General features: G+C 32.3%; 1 protein-coding gene across 8 annotated transcripts in view; it reads right to left on the bottom strand.

Moving 5' to 3' along the window:
• Window positions 1-606: 606 nt before the first annotated feature.
• Window positions 607-18872, bottom strand: part of LOC139502818 (voltage-dependent L-type calcium channel subunit beta-1-like) — a 53851-nt gene continuing 35585 nt past the window's right edge. For 4 of the 8 annotated variants that reach the window (XR_011658950.1, XR_011658948.1, XR_011658947.1 and 1 more), the window contains 8 exons: window positions 17603-17748; window positions 17031-17271; window positions 16381-16520; window positions 15588-15694; window positions 13895-14046; window positions 6024-6119; window positions 1676-4978; window positions 607-1527 (listed from right to left, as the gene is read on the bottom strand). Coding sequence is in view for 4 of the 8 variants with exons in the window: in XM_071292429.1 (XP_071148530.1) it covers window positions 4511-4978; window positions 6024-6119; window positions 13895-14046; window positions 15588-15694; window positions 16381-16520; window positions 17031-17271; window positions 17603-17748 (1350 nt within the window). In the remaining 4 variants the exon portion in view is untranslated. Of the gene's footprint in view, window positions 4979-6023; window positions 6120-13894; window positions 14047-15587; window positions 15695-16380; window positions 16521-17030; window positions 17272-17602; window positions 17749-18872 lie in introns of all 8 variants that reach the window. The other 4 variants (XM_071292429.1, XM_071292426.1, XM_071292425.1 and 1 more) reach the window with 1 other exon arrangement.

Genomic DNA, 18872 nt, shown 5'->3' with positions numbered 1-18872 from the left:
AAGGTATCCCCTTAACTCACAGCAATGAAGCTATCCCCTTAACTCACAGCAATGAAGCTATCCCCTTAACTCTCAGCAATGAAGCTATCCCCTTAACTCACAGCAATGAAGCTATCCCCTTAACTCACAGCAATGAAGCTATCCCCTTAACTCACAGCAATGAAGCTATCTCCTTAACTCACAGCAATGAAGCTATCCCCTTAACTCACAGCAATGAAGCTATCCCCTTAACTCACAGCAATGAAGCTATCCCCTTAACTCGCAGCAATGAAGCTATCCCCTTAACTCGCAGCAATGAAGCTATCCCCTTAACTCACAGCAATGAAGCTATCCCCTTAACTCACAGCAATGAAGCTATCCCCTTAACTCACAGCAAAGCAATGAAGCTATCCCCTTAACTCACAGCAATGAAGCTATCCCCTTAACTCACAGCAAAGCAATGAAGCTATCCCCTTAACTCACAACAATGAAGCTATCCCCTTAACTCTCATACAAATTTGAGGCCCTAAGGTGACAAAAAGGGATAGGATAATTAGGTATTTGCAACTTTTAACCCTTAAACCACTGCTGCTTCATCTTGGACAAAAACTGTAAAAACAACACATCTGGAGATAAAAATCCGTTTTTATTTACAAATCCAACAAAAATGGAGTAATATGAGTGAAAAATTGTACAAGTTTGTAGAAGCTTAAATGATTTCATATATAACATTAGTGAACAACCTTACACACACTTTAACAACCAAACATTCTGCAAAATAAACTAAATGTCATTGGTAATATCCAATATCAAGTCCTTGCAATATATTATGTCATTAACAAACAAAAAAGTTTAAACAGTCTAAGTTGTTAGTTGTCTATTATTGTCAATATGAAATTTCTTATTTATTTTGTACTTGCACAACTGAACATCAATTTCCGGTTTCCAGAAGGTTAAAGACAAAAGTCTTTATTTAGTTTTCTTTGTTTCATTGGAACAAAAAAGTTTAAATGTTCACAATAGATAGAATGACCATGTAAAATCCAGGATTTAGTCACATTTTTCACAAATTTAAAAAAAAAAGTATATATATGTAGTGATATAATTTTTACTTGTCAGGTAATCATGTGTGCTATTATCACAGGTAAATATGTTTTTTTTTAAATGGATTTACCTGCATTTAAGTCTGTTTTATAATATAGTTATCTTAAGACACATGTAAATTACAGTCAAATGAAATTACTTGTAAATATGTTAGAGAAAAGCCTCTTGGGATTTCTGTCAACACAACATGATGTATTCATGTTTCTGGATTTCTCTTGGGATTTTGTTTGTACCCTTTGATTTTAATAAAGAACTCAATGCTCATTTAACCAGATCTGTATGTAGGATTGGAGTAAAATTACATGGGGTCATTTTAGTTATCCATCCATTGTGTGATGTCTTCCATAAAGAATCATCTGCAGTGGCGGATCCAGAAATTTTCATAAGTGGGGCCCACTGACTGACCTAAGAGGGGGCCTGCTATAGTCACGCTTCAGTGATTCCCTATATAAGCAACCAAATTTTTTTCCAAAAAAGGGGGGGGAGACCTCTGATCTGAGATGACTTACAACTGTACCAAAGACAAAAAATAATTCAAACTGTACAATTTAAATATTAATTATCAAATGTGAAAAAAATCTATGAAAACAACCCAAAATACAGAGTTTTATTATGCACGTCTGTTTTCCAAAATCCATCAACTTTGTATACCAGTACTTTAAATCTTAAATTTCAGTTTATTAAGCATAAATAAGATCTTTTCTGATGTTTTAATATCTCACAACCATTAAATTCAAAGTAAATATTAAGTATGTATATATGTCACAACCTAAACCAAATCATTGTTCTGTTATTTTCACAGTTTAAGTATACTAATTTAGAAATTTCACATTTACTAGTGAGTAATTGTATAATGCAGACCTTTAAACCACTAATTGTTTAATATTGTTTACAATTATATGTTGCACTGTTACTGTCCAATCCCACAATATTCAGACAGACAATTTTGTGAGCAGATTTCTCAAGTATATGCAGTTTTGTCACTAAAAATAAGTTTGTTTTACATTATTATATACTTTTCATTTTCCCTAAAACCAAAGGGTAAAGCCAAAATAGCAAGTTTCCATTTGAAGTACTGATTTGTTGTTTTTACTAAAACCGGTTTAATAGAAATAACAAATCTTCTTTTGGTCAATGAATATGTAAACAATCAAATATTGCACTTAAAATAACAGTAAACATTTTATACAAAGAAAATATATATATAATTATCTCATTAACATACATGTGATACCTTAGATTTTAAAACTAATTCAATTTTGAATGTACCATTATTCATCACATTGCTGTTTGTTAGAAGTACCTGTAGGCTTTTTATGATAATGATTGTCCGCCATGCTTGTTTTGTTTTTATCCCACTTCTAATGTGTTTGTAAAACATCATACTGGTCAGATTTAAGTTAGAAAATTTTGAATGACCAATATAATTCAAAAACATTTGGAGAGTATATGTAAATAACCTGAAATAATTTAAAACCCTCCTTTTGCAATGATGACAAGTTAGAGCAGTTTCACAGATGAGGAAGGCTAGTCAAACAACCAGATATTTCTATTTTAAAGGATTTTGAAAACATCCACAGCATTGTCCAGCTTAAATAAATTCGTCTCTAGTATATCACATGTATGCTATGACTTACATGTAAAATTGAAAAACAAAAATATCAGGGTGTTATATTATAGTATAAATTTCATTTTGATTTATAAATACTTTATAAAAATTGAGATTCTTAACCATTAGAACTGAGATTCCTACACAAATATTATGATGAAAGATGTGGAGTATATGTTTATGAGAAAGTTTATTATTATGCTTGTAGTAAATTGGTTTACACATTCAACCCTTACATTGTATTTGAAAATTTGTTTTCAAAATATCTTAAAAATTTCCTCTATAAATCTCTCTATTATTCAATAATAAAAGTAACTACAACTACTACAAAAAGCCTCATTTAAATTTGTATTTATCAGTAGGTAAATTGACATGTACTTTACTTGCAAATTAAAGGATTCCTAAATATTTTTCACTAAAAAGTAGCTAGGTATCATCTTAACCAACTTATTAATATTCAATGTCATAAAGTTTTTACTATCATTCCCTGCAAGAAGAATCTCTCATAGTAAAGAATTAAACAAAGTTTAATGTGAAGTAATGCAACATAAACCTACATTTACACTTACTTGTAGCAGATTGCACGTAAGTAATATACAGAATAAAAAAATCATTGCATTTTTGTGTAGATCACCTATTGCACATACAGTATAAATTAATTAGAAAAATTGTATTTTAAATCAAATAAATTTTTAAAAATCAAATACATTTTTATATGCATCAATTTTTATAAAGCCTCCATCCTTTCCAAATATTTGTAAAATGTTAAATAAACATTTAATTAATTTGGGAAAATATTTTTCCACTATTCTATACATTAATGGTATAAATCAGTTTATAAAAAACATCGTGTGAAAACTACTGAAGATGATTGACAAAGTTGAGTTTATGTCAAAAAGAAACATAAACAATAAAATAATAGCTAACAAATGCCAATCATACAACCTTTTTTTTCCTCAGACTGAATGCCATCAACTTAAGATTAATGAATGCAAAATTTCACCTCCTTCACGGAAGATAACTACTTAACTTCACATAGAATATATAGAGAATGTGTCATGGATCAACAACATGACTAATGAGCCAAGGCCACCTATGGTCTTCAACCCAGCCAAAAACATTCTTTACCTGGTGGCAGGCTTGAGTTGCCCCTTAAAATAATATATACTACATGTATACATAAAAGACAAGAATATTTCTAAGTAAATATATGTTTGACTGAAAATATCTGATTTGCAAATCTTGCAGTGTAATTATTGTTTTACATAAGACAACTGCTTTATTACAAATTTTAAAAGAACAGATAACAGAAAATTATAACAACCGATTGTTATCTCATTTTAAATTAACATACTGAAAATAAATGAATTACAAATGATTTCTATGTTTTTCCACATGTAAAAAGGATGAAGGCTTCATGTTTTCATTTCAGCAGCTGTACTATATACTACTTCTTATCCATGTATACAAAACACATTCATACTCAATAAAACATAGCATAAAACTTTCCATTCATGTGTTAATATTATAAGTTAAAAGGTGAAAAAATTCAAAAATCACATGATTTTATTTGAAAGAGGGAGATAACTCTCAGTCATTGTTGATTGGATAATCATCCAGTTACAAGCAATGTTGATTGGTTAAATTGGAAATCAGTTAATAAAATGGCTGTGCTACTCCATAACAATTCCATATCTATACAGTAACAAACATGTTGATTGGTTAGGTCTGCTATGTATCATGTCTTAGTTGATTGGTTAACAGTATAACCATGGTGATTGGATAAATTGAATATTCAAACAGACAAAAATTGATTGGTTAAATGTCTATACTGGCTTGTTTAATTGGTTTAAACTTTGAGTTTCTTGACGGTGATCCGTACCTGGGATCTATAGAATCTTGTTCATCACTATAAAGCCTGTCATCATGTTTATATTCATGCTCCCTACGTCTATCATATTCCCTATGTTCATTCCTTATATCACGTTCATGCATTTTATCGTAAGTTCGTCCTGCATCATGTTCATGTGAGTGTCTATCACGTCTATCATGTCCACGTTCTGGAGACATTGAATGACGATGATGTTGTGAACCATGGGGGGCAGGCATTGTATTATGCCGGCTGAGAGACGTCGGCGAGTGAGGGCTGTGCCCGTGATGACGTGGCGTATGATGAGGTGTCAGATCAGGAGGATTAGCAGCGCGATAATAAACTTCTAAATATTCAGCTAAATGTTCACATGCATCTTCTAATTGGTTTTCATCCAGAATCACATCAAACATGTCCTGGAAATACAAATAAATAACATCTTATATCATATAGGACATAACTAAATTTGATATTTTTAACATCACGACCCAGCTCTATTTCAAATATATAAATATTTTTTTGACATTCTAATTTTATGATAAATGAACTGGAATAGTTCATTATTCTCTGAGATAATATTTTTTGTTAAAGATCTTGCATCTCTTACAACACAAAAATTGCAAGATCATAAACCCTTACTCTTGAATGTTTCCTTCCCTTATTACAACCAATCATAAACCCTTACTCTTGAATGTTTCCTTCCCTAATTACAACCAATCATAAACCCTTACTCTTAATTGTTTCCTTTTCTTATTACGAACAATCATAATCCCCTACTCCTGAATGTTTCCTTTTCTTATCATGACCAATCATTAACCCTTACTCCTGAATGTTTCCTTTTCTTATTACCAGATTAAGAGTTTATGACAAGTTGAAAATGTGCATCATTTCCCTTTATTTCAGAAGTATCATAATACTCATACACATTCAGAAATAAATATTTTTTCAATTCATAAAATATTTTCTTGATGTATGCACATTTCACTACACAATTTTTTGCTAAACAGAAATGTAATTTAACATTTAATTCCTGATTACAACTTGTCTTAAATGATCTTCTTTAGGTTACACACAACAATAGTAAATCTATATGAAGATCTAGCTATCTTTCAAGACCACAGTTGCTTTTCTATATTAACATTAGTTTTCATTATCAAAATGCAAACAAAGTAAATATGTCTGATTATTGAAATTTCAACTCTTTAGAACTCTGCTTAAAAATGCAACTTTCTTTCTCTGAAACTTTAAATAAAACCTGAATTTCAAGCTTTGAAAATTGACTGGTGAAAAAATGTTTCTAGACAGTATTATTATTAACAGGTAAGACCTTTCCATGTTTTCTTATGTCTTTCCCAGAATAAACCAAAATCAAATAACAAATACAAAAGAAATCACTGCACTAGTCAGGGATAGTCATCTATTCTCCATAACAATCTATCAAAATGACATCAATGTACTTACAGAACTACACTGGTTTAACTTATCTGCAGCTACCAGCTGAACATTCATGTTACGACTCTGGGCTTTCCCACGAGATTTGATTAATCGCTGTAATACCTGAAATATAAAAGTATCAATTACTACTTGGTCGGAATCTAGGCTATATGAACCAGGGTTATTTGAGTGTATACTTGTACAAAAAACCATCAAAAAAATTGTATTTTTCACTATAATTTTTTCACTTATACAATCTGTTGTCTGATATACTGATTTTAATAATGTATACAAGTTGCATTGATTCTATAAATAAAGCTAGATACTGTTAAAACATTTTCACACCAAACCTGTGTGAATAGATTAAATCAAGCTTTTGTGTAAAATGCCTAAATAGTCCGGCCGATCTGTGAAAAAATTGCTCAAATATTGAGGAAAGCACTAATTTTTGCATGATGGTAAACTTTTGTGTACTGAGCAATATTAGCTATGGACCCACCCTCAAAATTCAATATGGCGGCTTATTTCAAGATGGCTGCCGTACGTTCTAAAATATTTTCCAGTATTGCACAAATCACAGTGGATTTGATGCTGGGTGCACAAAAATCAACATATTTGCAATGAATAACTTGGTGTACTTAGCAAGATTTTGTTTTGATCTATTTTTGAAATACAAGATGGCGGCTATGTTCAAAATGGCCGCCTTGAAAAATAAGCAAATATTCATTATTGAGAATTGACCTGAATATAAGCATTTTATTGATGTATAGTGTCATTTGGTATCTCTCCAAGTTCTGCCCTTTCTGATTTTGCCTTGCTTGTCATTTCATACACAAAGTAGTAGCTTTCATAAAAAGCTGAAGTAGTAGCTTTCATTAAAAGCTGCACTATTTGTTGTCTTGGGTCACACATAAAAGCTGTGATTTGGGATTTATCTGCCTTAAGATATTATTCAGTGCCTATCTTATCTCTTGGGTCGCCATATTTTGCAATTTGAGACATTAAACTGTAAATTGAAAATCAGTTAAACACATATCAGTGAAATGGCAGGAATTGAGGACAATAAGGACAAGAACATTGAAATGGCAGAAATGGAATCACTTGGGATATGTAGAAACCCACAGCTGAAGACGCTTTAACAGAGGACAGCTCAGAAATGACTATTAAACAATTGTACTAAGAATATTTAACAGATAGAAAATCAAATGCTCAAAGAACAGCTGAGATTTACCGCAATATAAAACAGAGCGAAGCGCGAATATATAAAATATGTGTTGGTCTCATTACGTTTCAAGCTGAACAGAAAGAGGCAATGAATATTAATAACAAACAGTTAAAAGCAATATCTCAGCAACTTCAGCAGTCTGAAGACAGGATAGACCACAAGGCAAGTAATAATTGCTTGCATTGGCGGAATTGATGGTCAGACCAATAAGATATTCAATGTTGTTGTGAGACAAATGGACAAGCTGACAACAACTGAGAAAGGTGACACAGTTCTATTTACAAGTGCGTTTGAACAGCAGGGTACCTTCCAACAACTGGCATCTGTTGTAAATGAATCAGTGGACAATCGAAATAAAGAAGTTAATATTTCTGCAATGGACACATCATCTTAGCCAAAATTTGACCTTAGCCTGTACAACGCAAGTTTACCAAAAGTACACAACAAAATCCATGCCGTGGGTCTTTCCCCAATTGTAGTTCGCATGAACCATAAACCGCGCCAACTCTGTTGAAGATGTTTTCACCTTAAGTCAAAAGTCCTATGCCAGGGCCCTTGGCCCTGCATGAGACAGTTCAAATTGTTCAACAACAATCTCCATTTAAGAACATACTATAAACCTCTAGTACTAATCAAGGATACCAGCAAAAGGCTTATGTGTCTTCTTACGCACACTTACCATCTACTATGATTCAATAATATTTGTTTCAGATCAGCACACCATTACAGAAACAATTGGTTGCAAGTGGATTCTATAAAGTTTCTCCAATGCTGAATGCAGTGCCTACTTTCGGTATCATCGATTCCCCGTCGAGTCAATGGCAATTCCCACATTTATCACTCCAATTATGACAACCTCGTCCGCTTCTGGAGCTTTAATATGCTTCCCATAACAGCAAGTTGACTCCATTGACCGATCTAGGAAAGGGCAGAGGAAAGAAAAAGAGTGTGACAACACCTCTTCTTAAGACTATTCACTGGAGAGAGAATATACCCGATGGCAAGAAAATCTTTGTGCAAGGGACCGGACCGAAGCCCACAGCTGCCAAAAATGCAAAAACTCAATTGAAGAGGATCCATCACTTGGGAGGCGTTCATTTACCAATTTGAACGAACTGCCGGTAGATGACAATGGGAAATCAGGAAAAATGTGTGTAGGCCCCAGATTGCCAGGCCGATGTTGGCTTTGAGTACACTCGCATGGTAAACACAGATGATGATTCCAAGGCCTTAAAAAAGCATTCATTTGGAGTAGCGCTCCAGCAAGAAAGACGATCAAACCAGATTGGAACCAAAACATTCCGTCGAGGATGTAAAGACAAAGATTCTTCAAGGCATGTAATAGAGAGTAGCCCAGAAACATTCAACAAGGCGTTAAAACAATTGAAAACCTCAAAAGCAAACCAGATGGCGATATATGGATAATAAAGTGCCAATTATGACCATCGACAAGTCTACTTTGCTGATGGCGCAGTATCACCGAACAGTAAAGAAAATATGAGTAGTCCTTTGGATTATGAGTTGCATAACCTCACACAAAATGTCACAAAACTAGCTGATGTTATGCTTTCAAATAATCAGCATAACTTTGGATTGGTCGATCAATATAATCTCGGTTCTTCTGATAAAAAAATCATGAAAGATCACCAGTTCAATGGAAGATCACCTGATCAATATAAACGTGGAAGATCTCTTGAGCAATACAATCACGGTAAATCGGCAGATAGAAGTACACCAAAGCTTAAGGCCTATCAATCAGGAACACCCCCACTAAGCTAGAGATCATATAGTCCCTAAAGACAACGGTTAGCATCTCTGATAAACTCCAAAAATCCCGATTTTTTCAGACAACGGTCACCTTCACCAGGATACGGAGCAAATCAAAGTGTAAGCCCACCAATGGAGCAAAGGGTCGGGCCAGTAGGACAACTCAGATTCCAAAATCTATTGGCAATGAAACATCACCTTATCACAAAATCGAACACAGGCCCACTGCCTCGTCCAATATTGTCATCAGACGAAACATTTGAAAGAGCTTAGTAGTACGAGGTACTATACATGACCAAAATATGAGCATGATTGTGGACACTGCTGCAATGATAACATTAGTAAATGAGAACATAATTGCGGCAGAAAATTGATATTTGGAGAACGTAACGCTACGTGGTTTGGGTTAACAGCTTGTTATTGGGAAGATTATAAGGAACGACTCTCGACATTAATAGAGTAAACATTCAATGGGATGTGTGCAAAGAGCCATTAATAGACGATGTTATAGTTAGGCTAGTTATTTTGGACACACTGATCGCGGTGATAAACATGAGTACTCCCACAAATACCATCAACAATCAAGTGATAAATGCGCCATTTGTTAATAGTGGAAACGAGATTTTAAATCAGCTAGTTTGCATAAAATGAACCATCACAGTTCCGTCAAATTAAAACATGACTGTTACCATTAAAACTAATAAAAGTGCTGACCAGGAGTGCATTTTAGGACCATGCTCGCTGAAATGTTGCAAATTGGTTACGCACGTAGTTGGAAAAGGAAATAGTTGCCCCTTAACCATTTTAAATGATGGCAATCGTCCAATCCACCTGAAGAAAGGTACACCTATTGATTACATAGAATAATTTGACGATGTAGTGGGTACGGCAGATGAAAACGCAATAAGTGACGTAAGACGTGGAATTGAAGAGACACGAGACAAGGTGCCCTCGGCACTGCCTCAAGGTTCAGATGAGTTACCTACTATTCCACCACATTTACCCGACCTATATTAACGTCAATCGACTCGACCTATTTCATTTCAACCATTAAAACTGAAAGCGTTTAAAGAACAATTACAATAACATGTAACATATTGATTAACATTTTGAATTTCACTATTTGTTCTTGTATATGCAGCTATATTTCCAACTTATGTTTTATAAAAATACCAAAATTATTCTTTTTATACTTAAGAATTACAGTGAGTTGCTTGTAGGTGTTATGGTAAAATTTTACCTATAGCTCAACCTGTTTTTAAAATTGTCAACACAATAGGGACATTTAAATTGACCAGTTGGTATTGTTAGATTTAAATCTACCTTGATGCTACCTGTAAAAAAATTTATTCACCTAACCAAAAGTTTCAGCATGCTTTTTTCCTGAAGATTTTCTTACCTAGGATTATTCTATTAAAAATTGATAGGGAAGAAAATAATTTGGTTTTCATTGTTTTAAATCCCTGATATATTTGATTTATCTATTTTTTACCTAAAATTCTAAATCAGTAAAAGATTAAAATAAATATGTATTACTATGTTTGAAAATTTAAACTGTTTTTACACCAAAATGCTTCTTTAAAATTCGAACCCTTATACATAGTATTGTCCAGCTGCCAGTGAAACAAGAAATAGCTGTTCAGGGTGTTTACAGTTTAAATTTTCAGAGGGATATGTTGTTTTTTTCTTCACATGACCCTTCAAGATTCTCATTTTGGATTATTATTTGCAATGTTTTAAATCTTTTGGTGTCATTGTGCATACAATATTGGATTTATTTTATTTGAATTCACTACTCAGACTTTTTATAGCAATTTTGCTTCTTAAAATGTGATGTGTTTCTTTCAAGATTTTATTGTCATGAAGGACATCAAGGAGGAAATAATTCATTCAAACCGTTTTGTGGGGCTTACATATGATGTTGTACATATAAAATTCGAAATAATTTTGGAGTATACCTTGCTGTGTTTTTTCTTTGAAATCTATTATAATATTAGTGGGAGTTTTGTGCATAAAATGCTGTGTTCACTAAAGGAATTCAATTTTTCATACGATGGGATTTAGTTATGTCAAAGATTTCAAGATTTCAAAACTGAAATTCAAGTAGGAGATTTAGTGTGAGTTCATCCAACATGTTTCTGTGGCTTTAAATGTGATTTTTGAAATATTCATTATTAATTTTGGGATCTATTACAAATTTAAGATGATTCCCTATTTAAATGGGATCTTGGAAATGAAATAAAATGTTAAAGTAATGCAGTGGATATAGTCTAATCTAGTGATAAAGTGAAAAATAAAAGTAAAATATTCTAAAATATTCCTAACGTGAGGAAATGTTTTTTAAAAGTGAATGTGAAATTGGAAATAGTCATTATAAAATTCTGAATCAAATATTGTTTGATTTGGAAATTATTATAGGAAATGAAATAAAATGTTGAAGTAATGCAGTGGATATAGTCTAATCTAGTGATAAAGTGAAAAATGAAAGTAAAATATTCTAAAATATTCCTAACATGAGGAAATGTTTTAAGTGAATGTGAAATTGGAAATAGTCATTATAAAATTCTGAATCAAATATTGTTTGATTTGGAAATTTATTATAGGAAATGAAATAAAATGTTTACTGTGGATATATTAAGGTTCATGTGGACCCTATGGCTAAAATGGTAGTATTTTCACCTCAAAATTTTCTCTGAGTACAGGCAAACCTGTGCATCTGGAAAAGTTTTAAGGCATGGCATGCCCTAGATAAATGAATTTTAAATATGTTTTATGTTTTAGAAAAATAAAAACTTACCAGGATTTTGCGGTGCACTTTTTTTCATTCCTCCAGAAGGTGCCAAAATAAACTACATGTAAGTTGGGAAACAGGTTTGAGAACTTCCCCACAGGTAAAACTTAAAGTGAGCATTTTTAGTTGACATGGACATAAGATGGACAATAGATACCTGACAATAATTGGTTATTTAAACTGTGTACCTGAGTGGACCATATCAAGGTAAACTCAACTGTTTGTTAATTTTATCATCTTCTGCAGAGACGAAAAAAAGTGTACGGCAAAATCCAGTTAAGTTATGAATTTTCTAAATCATACAATGCATTTGAATTCTATTTATCTAGGGCATGCCATGCCTTAAAACTTTTCCAGATGCACAGGTTTGCCTGTACTCAGAGAAAATTTTGAGGTGAAAATACGGCCATTTTAGCCATAGGGTCCACATGAACCTTAAAACCAGGTGATATATAGTAAAAATATAAATAAAATATTACAAAATATAAGTGAGGATAACTATTTGGAATATAGTAATGGAAATGATTCTGAATTATGTATAGATTCTGCACCTGTTAAATTAGGATGTATATAATTGGAAGTTAATCAGAATTTATACTATGGATTTAGAAAAAAATCTAGTGAAGTAGTGAAAAATGAATAAAATTGGGAATTATTTAAAATCATTGGAATTCTGGATGAGATGTCAAATATTAGTGTAAATAAATAAATGAAATTGTTTATTCAAATATGATTTTGAGGTTTCATTAAAGTCAGTGAAATATAACGGCTGGATTATTTAGGGTATTAAACACTGCTAGTAGTGGCTATGCAAACATTTAGATGAAATGTAGTGCATTTTAGGTCATGCAATTTTAAATTACATATGTAACTGCAAGAAAATAAAATATATGATATAGTCATTCTTGTTTGGCTTGATCACTCATAAGATTTTGAATGACAGTAAAATAAAAATTTCTCAATAGAATAATCCTAGGTAAAAAAAAGTTCAGGAAAAAAGCATGCTGAAACTTTTGGTTAGGTGAATAAATTTTTTTACAGGTAGCATCAAGGTAGATTTAAATCTAACAATACCAACTGGTCAATTTAAATGTCCCTATTGTGTTGACAATTTTAAAAACAGGTTGAGCTATAGGTAAAATTTTACCATAACACCTACAAGCAACTCACTGTAATTGATAACAAATTCAAGAACATGAAGTCCATTTTTGAAAAATCATTTCTTTAATTTCCGAAATTATATAGAATACTTTTAGGAAAATCTTGAATTTTATACCGTTTTTCCGCCATCTTGAAAATGGCAGCCATATTGGATTTTCAGAGTGGGTCCATAGCTGAAATCAAAGGGTATATAACCAAGAACTACTATGCAAAGTTTCATGCTTTCCTCATCAAGTGAGCAATTCTGCTCTATATCTGCACCAATCGGCCGGACTAAAAGGGAAATCTTTATTTCTGATCCTTCTTTCCATTATATTTTTTATGTGTTTGAGCTTTTGATTTTGCCATTTGTTACGAGTCTTTCTGTTTTAAGTTTTTGCTTGGCGTTCAGTATTTTTGTTATTTTACTTTTTACACAAAACTGTGCTTGGGTAATTCAGTTATAATGCATGAAAATCATATACTGCAGATCCAAACTTCTGTCCTGATATTAAAAAAAATTTCTTCAAGTCTTATTTTCAAAAATAAAACAAAGTATCATTCATAATATCCTTTAAGATATTCAATTTTTAGTAGGAATTTAAATATGGGGATGGAAATGGAAGCATGTGTAACCATTTATATGTGTTGAATGGCAACAATCAAACCAAATAATTCCAGGTATAATTGAAATTCCTAAAGCCAATCAAAAGTTCTGAACCAGACATAACTTACACAGAGTGAACAAGTTATTCCTATATAAACACTGAACTTGACATTAGTTGTTCACAGTTGGTTTACAACTAATGTCAGGATATCAATGCTGTCATGTGATAGAAGTCATGTGACTTACCTTTAGTGAAGCTTTTTTTACATAAACTATAATGGGTGCTAATGGAGTCTTGGCTAGTTGAGAGGGGTGGTTTATAGTGTCACAATCTAATGCTGTCATGTGATAGAAGTCATGTGACTTACCTTTGGTGAAGCTATTTTTACATAAACTATAATGGGTGCTAATGAAGTCTTGGCTAGTTGAGAGGGGTGGTTTATAGTGTCACAATCTAATGCTACTAATTGTAGTTGTCTACACAAGCCGAAAATTCTTTCAATTTCTTCCTGAACCTCGCCTGAAAATAAAACATTTTGATTAATATTCATTTCAGTTTCAATTGCTTATTGTTTTTTTTCCTCACTTTTAAACAGATGATTTGAAAATCAATTGACTGTTACCAGGTTTCTATTCAGGCCATTCTGTTTTTCAGGTAGCAATAAACAGTTAGGAACAAATACTAAAATTTGCCCTTATGAATTTTACCATCCCCTTTTCATTGCTTTCTTGCAATATCAAGCTTACTGTTTGTGTCATATATTGGCATATGTATGTACTCAGAATCTTCCATAGATTTAATATCCAGTATATAAAATGGTAAAATATAATTTTTTTTGGTGTATCCATGGCAACAATCTGCATTTATTTGTTATAAAATATTGCAAAAAGGGGGGGGGGGGGGAGATGTCACGTTTTACACCAAAATTTGGCTAAAAGTAGAATTTCAATCGCTTGAAGTAATACCTTTTCTGAAACTGTGTACATATATCATTCAGCAAATCCAATGAAAATCATATGTCTTTCGTCTCATTTTTTTGTAAAATTGTGTCAAAAACTTCGTGTAGAAAAAGAGTGTTTGTAAACAGTACATTAATTTCTGGACCGATGGCCGGTCTAGCTATGAAAATACGGATTGTCAAACAGAAAACAGCCCATAAAACATGTAAAAAATAATCTTGATGCACTTATAAACCATCTTTGAAGGCTAAATTAGCACTCATCTGTCTAAAAATGAATTTTATTACACAATAACTTTCCTATTTGAAAAATTCACAGGGGCCAAAATGCGAAACTAAACTCCTAACTGTGTATTGCTACCTGTCCCTCTCAAATTTAAACCTTCTCTGAACTATTACGAATACTTTTCTAATGTTTGTATTTTGTTATTTATATTTTTTCATATCCACTTGTTACGTTTATATGCTTTTAATAATTGTTAAATGGCAAGGGAGGTGCTTCAATGTCTTATAAATGATTTCAAAGAAATGTCTTCTCATCTTAAAAATTCTATTGGGAATAGATTCAATTTGGATATGTTAATGATGGCTATCATGACCAACACAAAATTTTGTTTGTTGATCAAATAGATGTGGTAACAATGCCTGCTTAAGTGCCAGTCTTTGTAAGGATCAGGCAATTTAGAAAAATTTCAAAACATGGCCGAAAAAAACCCACCGACCTAACCATCCTATTTTGAAGTTACTCTCATCCTGAGTTAGAAATGGTAGGTCTTTTGTTTCTGCGTGTCTGGTAATTCGAGAAATCTCCAGTTAACTATTGGTTAGAATGATAGCAAATTACGGAGTAAGCTCCCCTTAATTTTTATTTTCTAATGCATTTCAGCCAAATATTATCTTGAATTACCAGAACAAGAAAAGGAAACGAATACTATATTCGTGTACCATTATACAATTTCAACATAAATTAATGTCAACTTGAGTTTGTCATATTTTCACCACTGCCTGATTCTTAGGCAGATTGGCACTTTAAAAGCTGAGTCATGTAAACTTACCAATGGTACCATTACCTGGTTCCCTATTTAGTTTGTAAGTGACTTACCTACAGCAGTCATTTTATTGGTACCAGTACCAAGTACCCTATTTGGTTTGTTAACTATTGATTTCCTAGCTAAAGATATATCTACAGATACTCTAGTTATGATGATTCTGAAAAACAAAAATAAATGAAATTTTTTAAATATAAGCATATATCAAGACTTCAAAGATGGAGATGGATACATAGGCATGATTTCTTAATAACCTATTTTAAATTCAAGCCCTTTAAAATGTGTGATAATGTGATCTAGAAAGTAGATAACAGATTCTTAAGTCTTCTATTTTCAATAATAAAAGTCCTTTAATAATCAAACTGATTTGTACTACAGATAAAAGGTATGCAGTTCTGTAAACTACTTTCTGAAAGTTGAGACTTCTATCAAAGGCCTCTCTCTCCGACAAACTATGGAGATCTCACATGCATATTTAGATACCAGAATAGTTGTCTGATCTTTAAATTTATTGATTGTGTTCAGCTTCTGATTACAACACTTTGTGTGAATTCGCACGGCAGATGATGCATATACATAGCGTTGTGGTGTTCAGTTTAAGTTACTTTTGTTTTATTTTTTTTTAATGAATTTATGATATTTGCACTTTTGCTGCCTTTAGTGTATTCATATCATCATCTTATTGTGTTTAACTTAAGTGCACATATGTCTTTTACGTCTGCAGATAACTAGAACTAATTTTCATTGATAGTAATAATCTTTTTATTGAGTGAATCATCCCTATGCAGATCTAATAGGATTTTTTTCAAATAAGACAGTGAATTTTCACTTTAATTGAGTACTTACTTGCCCTCAAACCGATGTTTGAGAAAATCAAATAAAGCTTTCTGCATCATATCTGTTACTTCATATCCCTTTAATGAAGGTCCTACTAGTACTATAGGTCGCATAGAAGGCACTACTTCATACGGTGGAATACTATCAGACTGAAAAAAAATTAACATATGTCAAATGAATGACTAATCAAAAGAAGTATGATGTCTTGAAAGGCTATTATATTTTTTAGCTTTGATGCCTTACAGCGATGCTTTGTGTTGTATCTGTTGAAATGTTAATATCTGTGCTTATGTTATAATGAAATCCTGCCCATGTATTCATAGCTTGACTATCTCAAGACAATGATGCCCCTGACGACATCTTAGCATTATACGAACAAAACCAAAATTTTTGCAGTCATAAAAAAATGGCAACAGATGAACAATTTTTGACACTAGGAACTAGTTTTCGTTGTAGTTGAAGGCCATACGGTTGCCTATAATTGGTTGCATCCACTTTATTTGAACTTTAGTGGGTAATAACTGTTGTCTCATTGATAATCATACCACATCTCATTATCTTACATTAAAAGAGGTTTTTTAAGTGTATTTGGTATTGGACACATTTTTTTTCGTTGAATTATTCATTCTCCTTTAAAATAGATTTTTATTATAAAATACCTTTTTGAAAAATGGTTTCTTTTTCTCCTTGCCACTAGGAGGCGTTACACTGCTGGACTGTTTAGAGTTTCCGACACTATCACTGTCGTCCACTGTACTCTGCCCTCCATCCATCCCATTCTCTGTGTCCATCCCAATCACCCCTAAATCTGGTGTGGGAGGAGTTGAGCCACGTGAATTAGATGGGTTCGTCCCCCCACCACCTAATAAACTCTCTATATTAGACGATGAAGGGTTTTTACTGAAAAAGTATAAGTTCATATTTTTTATAACTATCAGTTAAATGAAGATCAAAATTCTATCCTAAAGAGCTTTTCAATGAAACCCATTGATATAGACATATATCATGTATCTTATTCATTATTTACAACAACAACAAAATAGTTTGCTGGGACAAATGTCTAAGTATGGGACTCATACAAAGTACTAAAAATGTTGAAAATATTAAATTTTATATAACTGACTAACAAGAACAATATTTTAATATTGGTCTTCCGACTAAGTAGGTGAAAAAGATTATGGTGCAGACTCTTATTTAAATTTTATAATAAAGTTTTCTGTATCAATCTTACGCTGTGTAAAGTTTTGCCCCCCTTCCACCGGCTGTCCCAGGCTGCTGTTGAACTTTCATGTTTTCTAGTTTGGCAGGACTTGGTATAAATCCAACAGGACAGCCCTCCTTTACCAGACGACCTATCCACCATTCATTGTTAAATTTCTAGAAAAGATATAAAACATACAGTTATTGTTTTAATTCTAAAATAACTAAACAAGAAAATGTGTCCATATGTTACACACCCAGCTCAAATTATAGTATTTTCACGTGCAATTAATCATGAAATCTTGGTCGAAAAACTGTATTATGGTATATATTTTATAAAGTTCACATCATAAAAAATATGTATACAAATTTTTAAGTTGTGACCACAAGTTTATTATGGTAAACTATATATAGCTACTTTAAACTTAAGCTTTACTCTGTTATAGGAAAGACAGATGGATGGAAAATTAGCCTAAATAATATAATTCCCCCTCCCCTTTACTAATGTAGGTGGCGCATAATAATGCACAGCTATCATATCACCAATAATACTAAAAACGCTTTTATAGGACAACACAGTTCAAGTTAATTTGTATGCGACTGACAATCCACATAAATAATTCAGATCTCCTTGAAAGTCTAGAATATTTCATTCCATGTGATAATACATAGGACAGTATTCATATGTAACCAAGTGCAGACTTAATGCAGGAGAATGCAATCAATATCAACTTATAAACCATGCATCTTCTCAATGCTATTTATAATATGTTCAAACTGAAAATGACAGATCTATTAGCTTAATCAATGACTGGAATATGATGTAAAATTTAATATCAGACATTGTCAGACAGGCAAAACTCTTTAAATAAAGCAGTTCCTGTGAATGTTAGGAAACTGAAAATCTTTAATCTACTTTGGTAGATGAAGTTTACAACAAATGGTCTGGCTCTGTATACATGACAATTTTAACTCAAAACTAACTGTGTTGTTCTGCAGCAAAAATACTTCATAATTTGATTCATTGTTAAACACATTTTCTGTTAAATCTAAATTAAAATTAGCAGTAATCAAGTTTTTGATATTGTCTGGTCCAAATAAAGTTTTTAATATTGTCTGACCAAAAGCCTTTTACCCAATTGTCTAGCAATCCATACTTGTCATACTGCTATGTTTGTATGAACATCATGTAATCCAAGAAAAGGAGATATTTAAACAAGAGTGCACACGCTGAAATGTCTCGCCTCCTTTACTAACTATTGATATTATGTTGATAGTCCTAATAATAAATCTTTAATACA

Source organism: Mytilus edulis, chromosome 14, assembly GCF_963676685.1.
Source record: "Mytilus edulis chromosome 14, xbMytEdul2.2, whole genome shotgun sequence".
Classification (NCBI taxonomy): domain Eukaryota; kingdom Metazoa; phylum Mollusca; class Bivalvia; order Mytilida; family Mytilidae; genus Mytilus; species Mytilus edulis.
The sequence above is the reverse complement of the archived record's forward strand: the minus strand, read 5'-3'. Positions and strand labels throughout refer to the sequence as shown.